At 41.4% G+C, this 14,903-nt stretch overlaps 1 protein-coding gene across 2 annotated transcripts in view; it reads right to left on the bottom strand.

Annotated features, from left to right (window-relative positions):
* ERG (ETS transcription factor ERG) overlaps positions 1-12,746 on the bottom strand; it is a 104,570-nt gene extending 91,824 nt beyond the window's left edge. For both annotated transcript variants that reach the window (XM_066620721.1, XM_066620719.1), the window contains exon 1: positions 12,688-12,746. In XM_066620721.1, coding sequence (XP_066476818.1) covers positions 12,688-12,726 — 39 coding nt within the window. In that variant the 5' untranslated portion in view covers positions 12,727-12,746. The remainder of the gene's footprint in view (positions 1-12,687) is intronic.
* Positions 12,747-14,903: the final 2,157 nt, after the last annotated feature.

Genomic DNA, 14,903 nt, shown 5'->3' on the forward strand with positions numbered 1-14,903 from the left:
AAGATAATGGTCATTCAATATAATTGTTATGCCCTTTTGGAGCCCTTAGGATACCGCGGGATATAAAATGAAATGAATTAAGACAAAACAATCTTGCTTTAATGCAACTATGAGTTGCAGATTTAATTCAAAAACAAACAACCGTATTATTAAACTCACTTATCTAACCTATCAACTTACAAAGAATTCACAAACTTTCAACCCAATCCTATGTAAGATTGGGCTGCTGGCCTTAGCTCTTTGTGACAGTGGAAGACATTTCCACTGTCACAAAACAGCCACCTACAGCATGTGGAGTGTTCCATTGGTGGCCATTTTGCTACAAGAGTCAGCAGCGCTCCCCATCCATTGCTGGACATGTCTGTGGCCTCCAGAGCAGATAAGGCTGTTGAGGGGAGAGGAGGGGGAAAAACAGAATGGGGAGCAAGGAGTAACAGGGGGGCTGGGAGGCTGTGGGAAGGGGTGGATCCAGCAGTGATAGCACACATTGAATCTTATTCTCCCTTTTGGCAGCCTTCCAGTCCCTTTGTTTACCTTGGACTTAAGAGCTGGCATTCAGAAGCTTCCCATGGCATTGTAAAGTGTTCTGCTGCTTTGCTGATGGTCTCCACTGGATTCTGAGAGTTTCCACTGCTGGCAAGTAAGATAATTCCCCCCACCCCATTGATCTCATAGGAAGAATTGTTCCCTAACCGTAGATGCAGTATCTGCTGGGATTTCCAGGAAACTAACCCCTGTATATGCTAGAACTGACTGTAAGCCTCTTCTTCATAATAGTCTTATTTGCAAGGATAAACATCTTATCTAATTTTTGAGTGTAGTTCAGAAATCAGAGAAATTGGACAGTTAGGGGGAAAAAACACAAATTGGTTTTGCCTGCCTCATATGTATGTATATCACAGGATGCATTTTCTAATATAGGACTATTGCTTTAGAACAACAGTTATATTAGAACTACTTTAAATATGCATTTTTCTTTTCCATTGTCTCACACAGAAACTTAAGATTTCATCAGTTAAATTGACAAAGCTTAAGATGTAATAAAAGCTTAGTTTTTATTAGATAGCAACAATCACAGAGATGTTGGCTTACTTTGATCATCACTTCAAACATACTCTGTCCTTAACAGCCACAATATCAAAATGAGCATTTTAAAAAATCACTATTGCTACTATGGGAAATCCAAAACAGATTTAAAAGTCTGTCCCTTTCTATTTATGGATAACAGTGTATCAGTTTAACATATTATTTATCTGTTTATTAGATCCGATTTTTAAATTTATGTTTAAGAACTGCGAATTGTTGAATTGTAAGGCATTTCATGAAAATAATTTAAGCTAAAGAACAAATAACTGCTTCTATTTTCCTAGGAAGAAGCACAGTTGCAGTTTGTCACTGATAATAAGGAAATTATTATGCACTGTGGAGAATTAATAAGAAAATTTATTAAAGTTATTATTTTTTAAAGTTATTAAAATTTATTAAAGTTAAAGTTATTATAAATAATTATCATAATTATTTCACTGTTTTCAAAGGACTAGTAAGAGAAAATCAAATTCCAATGCAGAAATGAAGATTAGTAGAAGGAATCCAACTTCACAGTTCCTCATATAGGATCCACCCCAACATCTGGCTAACACAATCTACACAAATTGATGCACATGTGGAATAGAATAAGTCTACTCCTTCACTGGTCCAAAGGACAGACACATTGTCTCTGTCTGCATTTCTGCTAGTCTTTGTCCCTTTAGTTTCTTTCTTTTTTTTGTTAGACTATACATATGTTTCTTACTTTCTGCTATGAATGTGTCCCGTCTATTATAGATTGCAGCATTTACGCAAAACGTCTGCTTAAGGCATTGGTAAGAGGCTCTACTTAAAACACACCTGGTTCTCTCCACAAGAGAACACACATTGCACAATGTCAGCAATTTGTCCCCTTCACCACTTTTTTCAACCTTTTCATATCAACAAGGACTAGAGTTAAAATGGAAATCAATACTGGAGTAAGTAAAAACCCAAAAGAATCAAAGTTACAGGGGTCCCTGTTATAAGTCCCCCCCCATTATATGTTTCCCTGCATTTAAGTCCTCCACTTTTTAAGGACCTGGACATTAAAATTATCTCCTTGGATTCTGCCCTTGCTGTGCCTGCAGACCCAATTCTCCTCCAAGCTCTTAAAGGGACAATATAAATTGGGATTCTGACTCCACTCCACATTGATTGTATTGGCTAGTTTTGTAAGTCTTCCTGTGCCAGCAAAAAGATGTGACCAATATGGGTTAACACCAATAGCCTGTGTTTGGCTCTATAATTCTTTGCCTATGCAGAGAAGTGTTTTAAAACAGTGTTATTTACCTTACTCAGAAGTATGCCCACTGTGTTCCGTAAGACTTAGGCTGTAATCCTATCTTACTGGAAACAAGCACCTCCATTTTTAGAAATGGCCCCCAGGAATAACTGGAGTCCTATGGAGTCTTATGAGTCATTCTTTAGGAACATGTCAAGTCAACCAGCCCTTTCCTGAGCAAGGCTGAGTTTAGCTCCTCTGATTCTCTGAGGGCACAATCCTAACCCCTTCTGTCAGTGCTTTCCAGCACTGACATAAGGGCAATGCAGCTCTGAGGGAAGGGAACAAACATTCCCTTACTTTGAGGAGGCCTCCATGAGTGACACCCAACTGCAGGATGCAGCACATGTTCCACTGGCACCGCTATGCCAGTGCTGGAAAGCACTGACATAAGGGGTTAGGATTGCGCCTAGACATATCTAGTCATATCTAGTCTCCCTCTAGATATGCATCATATTATATTTCACTGGGTGACTGAAACTGTCTCTTGAAACAGCACTATATTTAGGGTTACCAGTTACAAATGAGGACAGAGTGCCTATACCTTTAACCACTGCATAGAAGAGGGAATTTTGGCAGGTGCAGCTCAACATAGAAGGGTTTAAAAAGCTGCACTTGCCAAAATTCCCTCCTTTATACAATGGTTAAAGGTATAGGCACTCTGTCCTCCATTGTATCTGGTCACCCTAGGGCTAAACTTCTCTTCCTTTTCAGAGTTGGTATGCAGCCCAATCCTGTACACACTGAGAGCCAATCCTATGCATGCACTGTATATTCAGAAGGAAGTCCCATTATAGTCAATGGGCCTTACTCCCAGGTAAGTATGGACAGGACTGCAGCTGGTCTTAGGAGAAAGCTCCACAGTGTGACTTATTTCTAACTAAATGTGTACTGGATCACGCAGAGTCTCCTGCAGAGAAAGTAAAAGTTTTGTTCTAATAAGAAAACAATTTTTTTTTTGGCTTGGATCCAAAGATATCCAGTGCAAGTACTTCCATTCACGCAGGGTGAAGACTTTGATTTTCATTGACTTATCTCTTTCACCTGCAACCCCTCATGCCAAATCTCAAGCTATTCCTATGAGTCCACTGACCCCCAGGATTTACTTTGTTGGGTGCTGGAGCAGAGAGGAGAGATGGAAATGTCCCATTCCATGAACTGAGCACTGCTTGTGGTTTTTAAGATATGAGATATAGAACACTTTTAAATGTTCACACAATCACTTTGACATTTATGTCTAGGTATTCTTTACTATTTCAATAAGGGTCCAAATGATAAACAATTGTTAATACTGGCCTTTAATTTGATGCAAGCTTTAATCAAAGTATTTAAAAACATAATTGCTTGTGATGTCTGCTTTTGTTCATCTGGTGTTGAATTCACACAGAAGCACCAATGTATGGTTTTTCTTATGTCTATGTCAGTAATGTCGTCTGATGTTCTATGAAATCATTAACTGCAATGTTAGGCAAGCACACTGTCTCACTGGATGGGAAAGTGTAAACCAGGGGTGCTCAATAGGTGGATCGCGATCTACCGGTAGATCGCGAGGCAAAATGAGTAGATCGCGGAGCCCTGTCTCTCCAAACCAGGGGTGCCCAAACCCCGGCCCGGGGGCCATTTGCGGCCCTCGAGGCCTCTCAATGCGGCCCTCAGGGAGCCCCCAGTCTCCAATGAACCTCTGGCCCTCCGGAAATTTGTTGAAGCCTGCACTGGCCCAACACAACTTCTCTCAGCATGAGGGCGACTGTTTGACCTCTTGTGTGAGCTGTGTGATGAGAGCTCCCTTCACTGCTTGCTCTTTCACACCTGTGACACAGCAGTGGCAGCAAAGGCCAGCCTTGCTTTGTACAAGGCCTTTTATAGGCCTTGAGCTATTGCAAGACCTTCATTCATTCATATAAGTTCATCTTTAATATATTCATTTATGTAAACTTATGTAAATTTATTCAAATTATAAATGTAAATTAATTCTTTTTTTTTTTCCGGCCCCCGACACAGTGTCAGACAGCTGATGTGGCCCTCCTGCCAAAAACTTTGGACACCACTGCTCCAAACTGTTAATATGTCAGTTTCGTCTAGTGACTACACGAAACTGACATATTTAGCTGACACTAAACTGACACTGACACTGACACTTTAGCTGCTCTTCAGGCATGCAGCAACAAAACTGATGAAACTGACTAGACTCCAGCAGGGGCTCCATACATTAAAGGGGGTGTCTGTCAGATGCTTCCTTCCCCCCTGGTAGATCTCCGGGCTTGCTGGGTTTCAAAGTAGCTCTCGAGCCAAAAAAAGTGTGAGCACCCCTGGTGTAAACAAACAAAAAATAGCTGGTTCTTCTGATCTGTAAAGCTGAAAAGGGGAGTTTTTGCCAAAAATTCAATTTCAGCCATAACAAGTTGATGGGACTAAATAGGGACAAATTCAGAATATCAACAAAAAGACTCTAAGTGTGCAGAAAAGTGCAAATTTTAGCAATTTTATCATAAACAACACAATGGATCTGAACTGTTAATGAGTTGCGACAGTCACAAAGATAAGAAGCATTTGTAATACCTATGACAAGGTACCATATGACTGAGCTTTTCCAACTGGCATGTCGGCTGAAGTAAAAGTGTGAGCTAGCAGAACACTCCCATTTCTGTACCAAAAAGGGATGGAGGTAAAGGAAAGGGATGATGAGATGCTCACTACTCCTGGATATTTAATAGAAATCATTAAAATCTATAAACAGACTCGTATCAAATTCACAGAGAAGATTAAAGTAACATGTTGTCCTTTGAACACATCATTAGCACTGTTCCCCATATGGCTGTTGGCAATGTTTTTTAGAATTGCTCAGAAATCCTGATAGTTATAAAACAAAGGAACTGTCCTTTCTGGCTTCTTCTTCCTCCCCTTTTTAAACCAAAGAGTTGTGGTGTTTTAAATTGTGAGAGAGAAGATTTTTTTTAAAAATTCACTTAAAATTCCATAAATTTTTATTCATAGAGGGAAAAATGCTCTCTTACTTGTTGAACCCATTTCTGCCCAGCCACAGGTATACCCATTTGATCCCTGTTGCAACGCTGGGCAGAAATGGCTTTAATGTGCACATATCTTTTCCCCTGGGGGCTGGGGATAAGAATAGGCCCTCAGTTTGGCTGTACTTGTCGTAAGAGGCGACTAAACAGCCACCGGGTAGATGGAACTCGTTAGCCTGGGAAGGCAGCTCATCTAAGAGAAGGAAAACTCTAATCCCAAACCTCCACTGCCTTGTGGCTACATCCAGTTATGGAAGAGCCTTCGGGAGTCAACCTCGAGGCAAAATCTGGAGCTGGAGTCCCTGAGGCAGTTCATGGCTGAACACAGTCACGTTCTGGCAACTCCTGTGACGCCGCTGGAACCAACCGTATTGACCTCTGCCTTTCCATTGGACCATTTCAGCGACGTGGAGAGGGGGGATTTGCTGCATGGGTAACAGCCTATCCTCTATATCTACTTTACTCAGGCTTCGCACACTGGAGAGGACACTGTTCCAGAACCACTATCCAGAGCGTGATACCATAGTCTTCCGAGACTGAAGGATGCCAACATAAATCTTTTCTCCCTATATATCACCAAACTTGACTCCATCCTATATTTCTTTGTTTACGGGTATTTAGGATTAACAAAGTCAGTTTCATTCAAAATCTAACAAATTTCAGCTAGCTTATGACAAGAGAGGGGTTATTCAGTACTAAAGTTATAATGTCATTGGAGCAGCTTTGGATAAAATATTTACACATTGTAAATATTCTGTTACTCCTCAGAAAAGACAAAAAAGTCAAAATAAAAGCATACCAGCATCCACTTAAGAAGAAAAGCAAAAAGCCACACAAAGTTGGTCTACAATTACTTTTATCCTTGGAGCTAAAATAGACAACAATGAAGCTTAATCACCATACACAGAAATGAGATTTTTAAATCAATCAATGATGCATACACAGGGCTTTTTTTCTAATGGAACGCGGGGGGGGGGGATGGAGTTCCGGCACCTTTTTGTAGGGGCCCCTCCCCTCAGAGGCACACTCCCCTCTCCACACTTTCCTGGGAGGAAGCCCCACTGCCTCTAGTGGGACTGACTTCTGAGGAGACAGGCACAGGAGGGGCTCTGAGGCTGCAGTCCTCTCCACACTTTCCTGGGAGGAAGCCCCACTGCCTCTAATGGGACTGACTTCTGAGGAGACAGCCATAGGCTTTGGCTCTGAGGCTGCAGTCCTCTTCACACTTTCCTGGGAGGAAGCCCCATTGACTCTAATGGGACTGACTTCTGTGTAGACAGGCACAGGATTGGGCCCTGAGGCTGCCATCCTATCCACAGTAAGCCCCATTCACTAAAGTGGACTTCTGAGTAGACATGCATAGGATTGGGCTCTTAGGCTGCAATCCTAGGCACTTTCCTGTGAGTAAGCTCCATTTATTAGAACAAGACTTACTTCAGAGTAGACATACCTAGGATTGGGCTCTTAATCCTGGCAGAGATATATATCTGCACCCGTTTTCACATGCTAAGGGCAGGTGAAAAGGGATTCTACGTGTGTACAACGTGCTGTCCAGCCTTGCCAGAGATCCTCCTCGTCCTTCCCCCACAAGCATGCCCTCCGCCACCCAGCGTTTGCAACTCCTCTCCAGCAATGCACAGCAGCTGCTCAGGGCAGCAGAGAACATACAATTGCATGCCAAGCGCCTTCCCAAAGACACAGAGTATTCTGATATCTGAATTAAACCAAATTTAATCGCTTGTTTGCAAACGTAGCTGTTTCTATGTGCACCTAAGGACACCTCTCGTGTACGAATTCCTTTTTTGTTCTTACTCCACAGTTGCTTAGAGTAATTTTACTACATGGAACTCATGTAAGACATTTTTCGGAATCCATTCACTGCTTCCTCTCCTCGAAGTAGTGCCACACTACATACTACATGCTACAAGTGCACCTGTACAGTATTTTTCCCCATGGGTAGAAAAAGTAGCTAGGGGGAAGGGGATGTGCAGATTGACAGCCCAATCCTATGCATGTCTACTCAGAAGTAAGTTCATCTTTAGGGGGGAAGCACATAAAAAATATTTTATTTCTCCAATAAAAAATGGTTTAAAAATAAATAAATAAATAAATAAAAGATTAACAAGTTGTGAGTTCCTGCACCTTTTTTTTTTTTTTACAAAAAAGCACTGTGCATACATAGAACCATTTACAGTTTAAGACACTTCTCTGAAACACCTCAAAAGATACCTGCATTCTCAGTGATAAATGATGAGACTGCACACATATAAAATACCCTATAAACACTTACCTAGGATAAATAATTCCTTGGGAGTAGGTCCCTTTAACCTTGTGGTTCACAAACTATGAGCCATGGCTACCTGCCATGGAAGCAAGCCAGAAGAACCGCAGAATTCTTGCAAAAATTAAAAAAAAAAACCACCCTATAAAATGTATAGGACTGTAGCCCTAATGGAAATCTGCAGCCAATGGCCCTGTAGGTCAAGGGAGCTGCCAGTCAAAAACATTTGGGACTCATTGCATTAACCTAAATGGGACACTGCTGAGTAGACATGCATAAGAACATAAGAACATAAGAACAGCCCCACTGGATCAGGCCATAGGCCCATCTAGTCCAGCTTCCTGTATCTCATAGCGGCCCACCAAATGCCCCAGGGAGCACACCAGATAACAAGAGACCTCATCCTGGTGCTCTCCCCTACATCTGGCATTCTGACTTAACCCATTCCTAAAATCAGGAGGTTGCGCATACACATCATGGCTTGTACCCCATAATGGATTTTTCCTCCAGAAACTCGTCCAATCCCCTTTTAAAGGCGTCTAGGCTAGACGCCAGCACCACATCCTGTGGCAAGGAGTTCCACAGACCGACCACGCGCTGAGTAAAGAAATATTTTCTCTTGTCTGTCCTAACCCGCCCAACACTCAATTTTAGTGGATGTCCCCTGGTTCTGGTATTATGTGAGAGTGTAAAGAGCATCTCCCTATCCACTCTGTCCATCCCCTGCATAATTTTGTATGTCTCAATCATGTCCCCCCTCAAGCGTCTCTTTTCTAGGCTGAAGAGGCCCAAACGCCGTAGCCTTTCCTCATAAGGAAGGTGCCCCAGCCCCGTAATCATCTTAGTCGCTCTCTTTTGCACCTTTTCCATTTCCACTATGTCTTTTTTGAGATGCGGCGACCAGAACTGGACACAATACTCCAGGTGTGGCCTTACCATAGATTTGTACAACGGCATTATAATACTAACCGTTTTGTTCTCAATACCCTTCCTAATGATCCCAAGCATAGAATTGGCCTTCTTCACTGCCGCCGCACATTGGGTCGACACTTTCATCGACCTGTCCACCACCACCCCAAGATCTCTCTCCTGATCTGTCACAGACAGCTCAGAACCCATCAGCCTATATCTAAAGTTTTGATTTTTTGCCCCAATGTGCATGACTTTACACTTACTGACATTGAAGCGCATCTGCCATTTTGCTGCCCATTCTGCCAGTCTGGAGAGATCCTTCTGGAGCTCCTCACAATCACTTCTGGTCTTCACCACTCGGAAAAGTTTGGTGTCATCTGCAAACTTAGCCACTTCACTGCTCAACCCTGTCTCCATAGGATTGCATAGGATTGAACCCTGTCTCAATCCATGCATAGGATTGCACTTACTACCTAACGAATTTCTACATTGAGACTATTTAGAGCAGAGTCGGTTAGAGCCTTCTACTTAAATTCAAGTGAACAGACATGTTATGATATTTATGATTCTGCTATTTTTGTTGTGAGCATCTGTATATGAAGAAATGCTTATACAGTAGTCTCATATGTTACATTGGGAATTGGTTCTAAAGTGAGTGCATATGGGAAAAATAATGTTTACTCAAAATTACTCCTGAATCTGAAAAATATGCACAGTCACTTTAAAAACAAGAATCACACTGCAGGCACTGAGGAACTAAGACTGACAGGGAACGGCACATCTACATGTCTGGTCTCGAGCTTACTCTGGGACTCACTGAGTGGAATGGAGGGCAGAACTACCAGAACTGAACTGTTGTTTCTCTCTAGTTTTTGCCAAGCAAAGTAGTTGAATTTCCACAAGTTAAATATGCATATGATGTGGGTCTACTGCAGTTCAAATCTTTGAATTCAATATTGGTAATGACTTGTTTGTACCATAAAAAGTGTCTTCTCAGATTCTCTTTGTCAAACTGACTGCAATTGTATTTGCAGCTGCAATTGTAGCTTCCTAGATAAATCTCGAAGCTGTTGCAGATGTTAATTTTTAGAAAAGATTTTCTGTGTGCATTTACTTAATGTTTGAAGCAGGAGATCACAGATGATTGCAGTAACTTTTGCATGATTAAAAAACTGCATATTGTTATTTTTTATCAAGGCAGTAGCTACTTAGCAGTTCTTCCATGGGTCCTTAATTCAGCAGACCATGCACATTAGCACATAGTTATAGGGGCTAGTAATGTCTGCATTGTCTCTCGGTCACTCAAAACACTAAAATCCTTTTGAAGATTCCTTCATCAAAGTTGAACATCACAAGCTGGCAGCGAGAATTTTCTCCATCTTCCTTTGTTTTGCTACTCACAAACCAAATGGGGGCTCCTCTGACCTCAAAAGACTGCAGTGGTCTGTACAACTCATTTTTGCTTTCTTACTAGCACTTACAAATCTCAGGTGTGTTACATGGCTATCAAAGTGAAGAATCCATTTTACCTGTTGAATCAAATCCACTTAACAGGTACTAACAGCCCAATCCCACCTAAATCTCCCCAATGCAGTCATGGCACTGAAGTTCAAGCTGCATACTATGGAAGGGGGCAGATCTGGGGGTCTCCTTTGGGTAAAACTTCCCTGCCCCACTGGGTCTACATAGATTTGTGCCAGAGATGTAGCTGGTGCAAGTCTGAGTGGACCCAGGAAGGGGGATTGAGGTTGTGAAGAGGGACAGGATATCTGTGGCACTGCTGCCACTGATACCACCCCTTTCCTGGCCTCAATCCACCCTCCTCCCTGCCCTGTCCCCTCTCCTCTCTGTTCTGCCACTCCCCTGCCCCCTCTGCCATCAGGCTTGGCTTCCTGGGTATGACAGTGGGCCTCCCACACTGCTGCCATTTGGCGCAATGCTTCTAAAATGGCTGCCAGCAGCACACTGTGAAAACCCACAACAAAACTGTGTCCCGCTATTATAAACCCCGCTGCATGCCAGCCCAATCCTGAATAGGAATGGGCTGTAAGCCTTATTGATTTCAGGGAAAAGTGTGCATAGGATAACTGTATTGGTTAATTAATTAACAGAAATGTCAACCAAGTAGGTCTGTGATTTAAACATGGGCCATATGGTCCCCCAGGGGACCACACCATACATCTATGGGCAATAAGGGAAAAATGGAATAGTAGAGTTTCACAGTACATTTTGGAGGAGGTCATCCAAAGTTAACTGCCAGGTGTATGATCAAATGAAGCTCAGAAAGGGGCCATGAGCAAAAAAAATGATCCTCTCTCCTAGAAAACTCTGACAAAGTTCAGAGGGAAAAGACCTATTTGTTGATTATTGCTTCTATCCAAGAAAGTAATAAAAAGGTCTTTTGCATATCAAATCACTGAAAACAAGTCTTGGTACAACTCTCCATTTGTGCCATCTTTTCACAAATGAACTTCATTGCACTGAGGTACTGTTTGTACAGTGTGTTACTATAGTTACGTCCCTTGGTTTTTAATGAACAGTGAAACCAAAAAAAGTCAAATGAAAGCCAATGTAAATGGTAATTAGTATTACCCTTGCAAAAGAACAAAAGTTCTGACCTTTCTGAAAATGTTCGTGGTCTTCTTTCTCACCCTAAATAGTGTATGAAAATTCCATTTTCTAAACTATTTAATTGTTCTGGTTAAGTTTTTAAGAATAAGAACAATACAAAACAAATATTGATTTAATGCATAGTATTTCAAGAAATAATGGCAAAGGGAATGTTCTTCCCGTTTGCAGTGTAACAAATATTATTCCAGAAAATTGATTCAATAATATTTCTTAAGAGCTTTTATGGGATTCTTGTAGTACAGTTGCCAAGAGGTTCAGGTTGGGAACATTTAAGTTCTAAGTTCAAATCTCACCCCTGTCATGAACATTACAGGTTGGTCCTCAGTATCTGATGGTTTGTGATCTGCAGATTTGATTCACTGTGGATCTCAAGCCTGCGACAGAGGACTTCAGAGGACCTCCCAGATGTGACCAGAGGTTGCATCTGGGAGGTCTTCTGAAGTGTGGGGAGGACACATGCAGCCTCTCTGCACCTCAGAAGGCCTGCTAGAAACTTCTGAAAGGCACATCTGATTTTTCACTAAATCTGAAGTATCTTTCTGAAGGCTCCAGCAGGCCTTCTGAAGCATGGGAAGGCCATGCGTGCACTATCTCCCCACACCTCAGAAGACCTTTGGATGTGACTGGAAAGCACTTCCAGTTGCATCCAGAGGTCTTGTAAGATTTCATTATCTGTGGATTATCTGTGGATCTGGAGATAAAAAATGGAGCTCCTGCAGATAACGAGGACCAACTGCATTTGGCCTTAGGCAAGCCAGGTTTGACCTGATTCTATTTATAGAGTGAGGAATGGCTTGTTTGCTCACTGATCTTGAATATTTTTAAGTATCATTAACATCTCAGTCAAATTTTGTGAGTGGCTCCAGAAGTATATACCCAGGAATGAAAAGGAATTAATCCTGCAATGGAAGAATTGTGTTCATTCTACAGGGACTTTTATTCCAAATGTCAGACATAAATAAAAACATATTTCTGTGTGGTTTAGTGACCAATATACTATCCACATATCTGAGAGATCTTTTAAAAATCTTAATGTTTTCTATATGGTAAAACTGAATTCAGAAAGACAAAACAATGTGTCAGTTATATTATCTCTCTCTTACAGCGCAATCTTATGGAGGGCTTATAATGACAAATCTCCCAAACTGCAGCTGTAAAACCTCTTATGGCATTGTAAACTGCACCACTGTTACATGCTGCTGGGTCACTGGCACAAATGCCTGGAGGACCCTTGCATGCACCAGCAGCTCTTGGACGCCATACCAGTGCAGGTAAGGTGGATGTGCGGGTGGTTCATGGGTGATTTGGGGAAGATTTTAGGCAGATTTGGGACAGAGATGGGACTAGGCAGGGGTTGGGGGGTAGATCATGGCAGTAGCACACACCAAAATCCTATACCCATGTTCATGGCCCAACATGCCCCTTGTTGCTTCTAGTGGTTTTAGTGTATAACAAAAACATTGCCTATCAGTAAACATGAAATTTACCTTGATATGAGCTGCTGGATCGGGGACAGTTTGAATCATGTCCTTTAACAGCCAGTGTATGCACCAGATGGTCAGACCCCAAGGTAACTGTAGACACAAGAAAATAAAATCATATAAGTACTGTACAAGGAAGTGTGTGTGTGTGTGTGTGTGTGTAAACAGAAGAAACATATAACCCACTTGCTCCACACAGACTTCAGAATATTCACATGGATTGATTGATTTGTGACACCCAGAAATCACGTTATGCTGCTGGAATACATGTTCCAGCAGTGTAAATGAAGATAGAATTGGGCCGTAAGCCAGGGGTCCTGTCATTCTACATCTTCTCCATGTATCTCACTGGTACCTTATATGACATTATTATGCATCCAGAGTAAACTGACCTCTGGCAAGGCAAGGTCAAAAAAACAAAAAAGGGGTCACATCATGTGTTTCTTTCACCAGAGAGGCACACAGGGGAAGACACAAGTTTGTGGCAGCTTTACATCCCACTGATTCCTAGTTAGGCCCTTCAGTACTTCATATCAAGCTCAGTATTTGTTTTCCTTCATAGCAGATATAAAAGGAAACAGTCAATGCTGAGTGCCAACATCGTAAGAGACAAAATGCAAACAAACAAACAAAAACCCTTCAAAGTTGCATTGCAGTACAAGTAAAGTCATCAGAGCATTTTTAAAAGAATTATGGAAACAATATTTCTTAATTTATAACCTCAAAAGATACTAGATTTATGTAAAAAATATATCTGGGTTAATTAAGGAAAGGTGAGCTGGCAGTATGAGGATGACACAGGTCTCCCCTGCTTTTTCAACAGGTTAGGGACTGGAGAACTGACAGATACCGAAAATCATCAAAAAGTGGAACTAACGCAAAATGGCTGCGATTATACTGTAAACATCAGGGCATGGTCTCACCCTGACCTGATGACTGGTGACTGATTTCAAAGTATAATTTAAATATACCAAAGCAGCTGTCAAAAAAATGTGACTTTGGGGTTGAAAAGCAAACTATTCTATAGTGACAGATTGCCAAAATGGAGCTTATAATGGAGATTTTGCTGATTTTCTGGCTGTGACAAATGAAGTTAAAAATTACATTTGTAACTCAGACACAAATTTGTAAGATTTTTATTAATATTCTAGATTTTGCATTTTATATATTGTATTTTAATCTATAAGTTTTTTTATTGAAATGTGATGAGAGTGCCATATGATAAATAAATATTAGAGTGATATGAACTACAGAATGCTAAATATGACTGATGGTGCCAGAAAATAGTCTGAAACTGGAACTAGACACACTTTTGATGTTTATTTCACTTTCTTGCTCTTATGGAAAACTTTTACAGTCATGGGGGGAGTTGATATGGCAAAGAAAAACATAAGAAGATAGTGGATAGTTGCCCACTTTTGTCATCATGGAATGTATAAACATTGCCTAAGATGAATAACGTATTATTACTAGGTCAAATACTTGATTTTTCCAAATATTTTCAGAATTTTTAACTCAGGTCCTTACAGATGAGTTCTAGAAATGCCATAATGGTAAAATGTAAGTAACTGCGTGTGTCCCTGGAAAACTGTCTTTCCCTCACAAAAGCCACATGGCTTTTTGAAATCCTATCTTATGATACTAAGCACTCGGCAGTCTAGAAGATATGGCCTCTATTGAGCTTGAATTGTTCATATTTGTATGACTGTTCTAGTGCAGTGTTTCTCAAACTGTGGGTCAGGACCCACAAGGTGGGTTGTGAGTCAAGTTCAGGTGGGTCGTGAACATCTAGCACAGCTGCCATTGAAAATATGGGAAGATGGGGTGTTGGAAAGGGAGAGGGCTGTGTGGTGATTTTGCTTGTGTCAAGGTTGTACATAGGCTTTTTTCTGACTGATTCACTTTGCTATTGGAAAAGGATTGAGAAATAACGCAACATTGCTGCATTCTCAGGAAAGCAGCCGGCTCTAGCATCACAATGACTTCACAGCCAGCTTGATGATGTCACTTCTGGCCATGATATCACTTCTGGTAGGTCCTGGACAGATTGTCGTTCTAAAAAGTGGGTCTCGGTGCTAAAATGTTTGAGAACCACTGTTCTAGTGGTAAGATCCTGGTAGCTGCTATGATGTTAACATAGGTAGTCTCTTTTGCCCAAACCAGACAGAAGCAGCAGTTATGGGGGTGAGGGTATTTAACCCTTTCTGCTCATGCCATTTTCC

Source organism: Tiliqua scincoides, chromosome 3 (genome assembly GCF_035046505.1).
Source record: "Tiliqua scincoides isolate rTilSci1 chromosome 3, rTilSci1.hap2, whole genome shotgun sequence".
NCBI lineage: Eukaryota > Metazoa > Chordata > Lepidosauria > Squamata > Scincidae > Tiliqua > Tiliqua scincoides.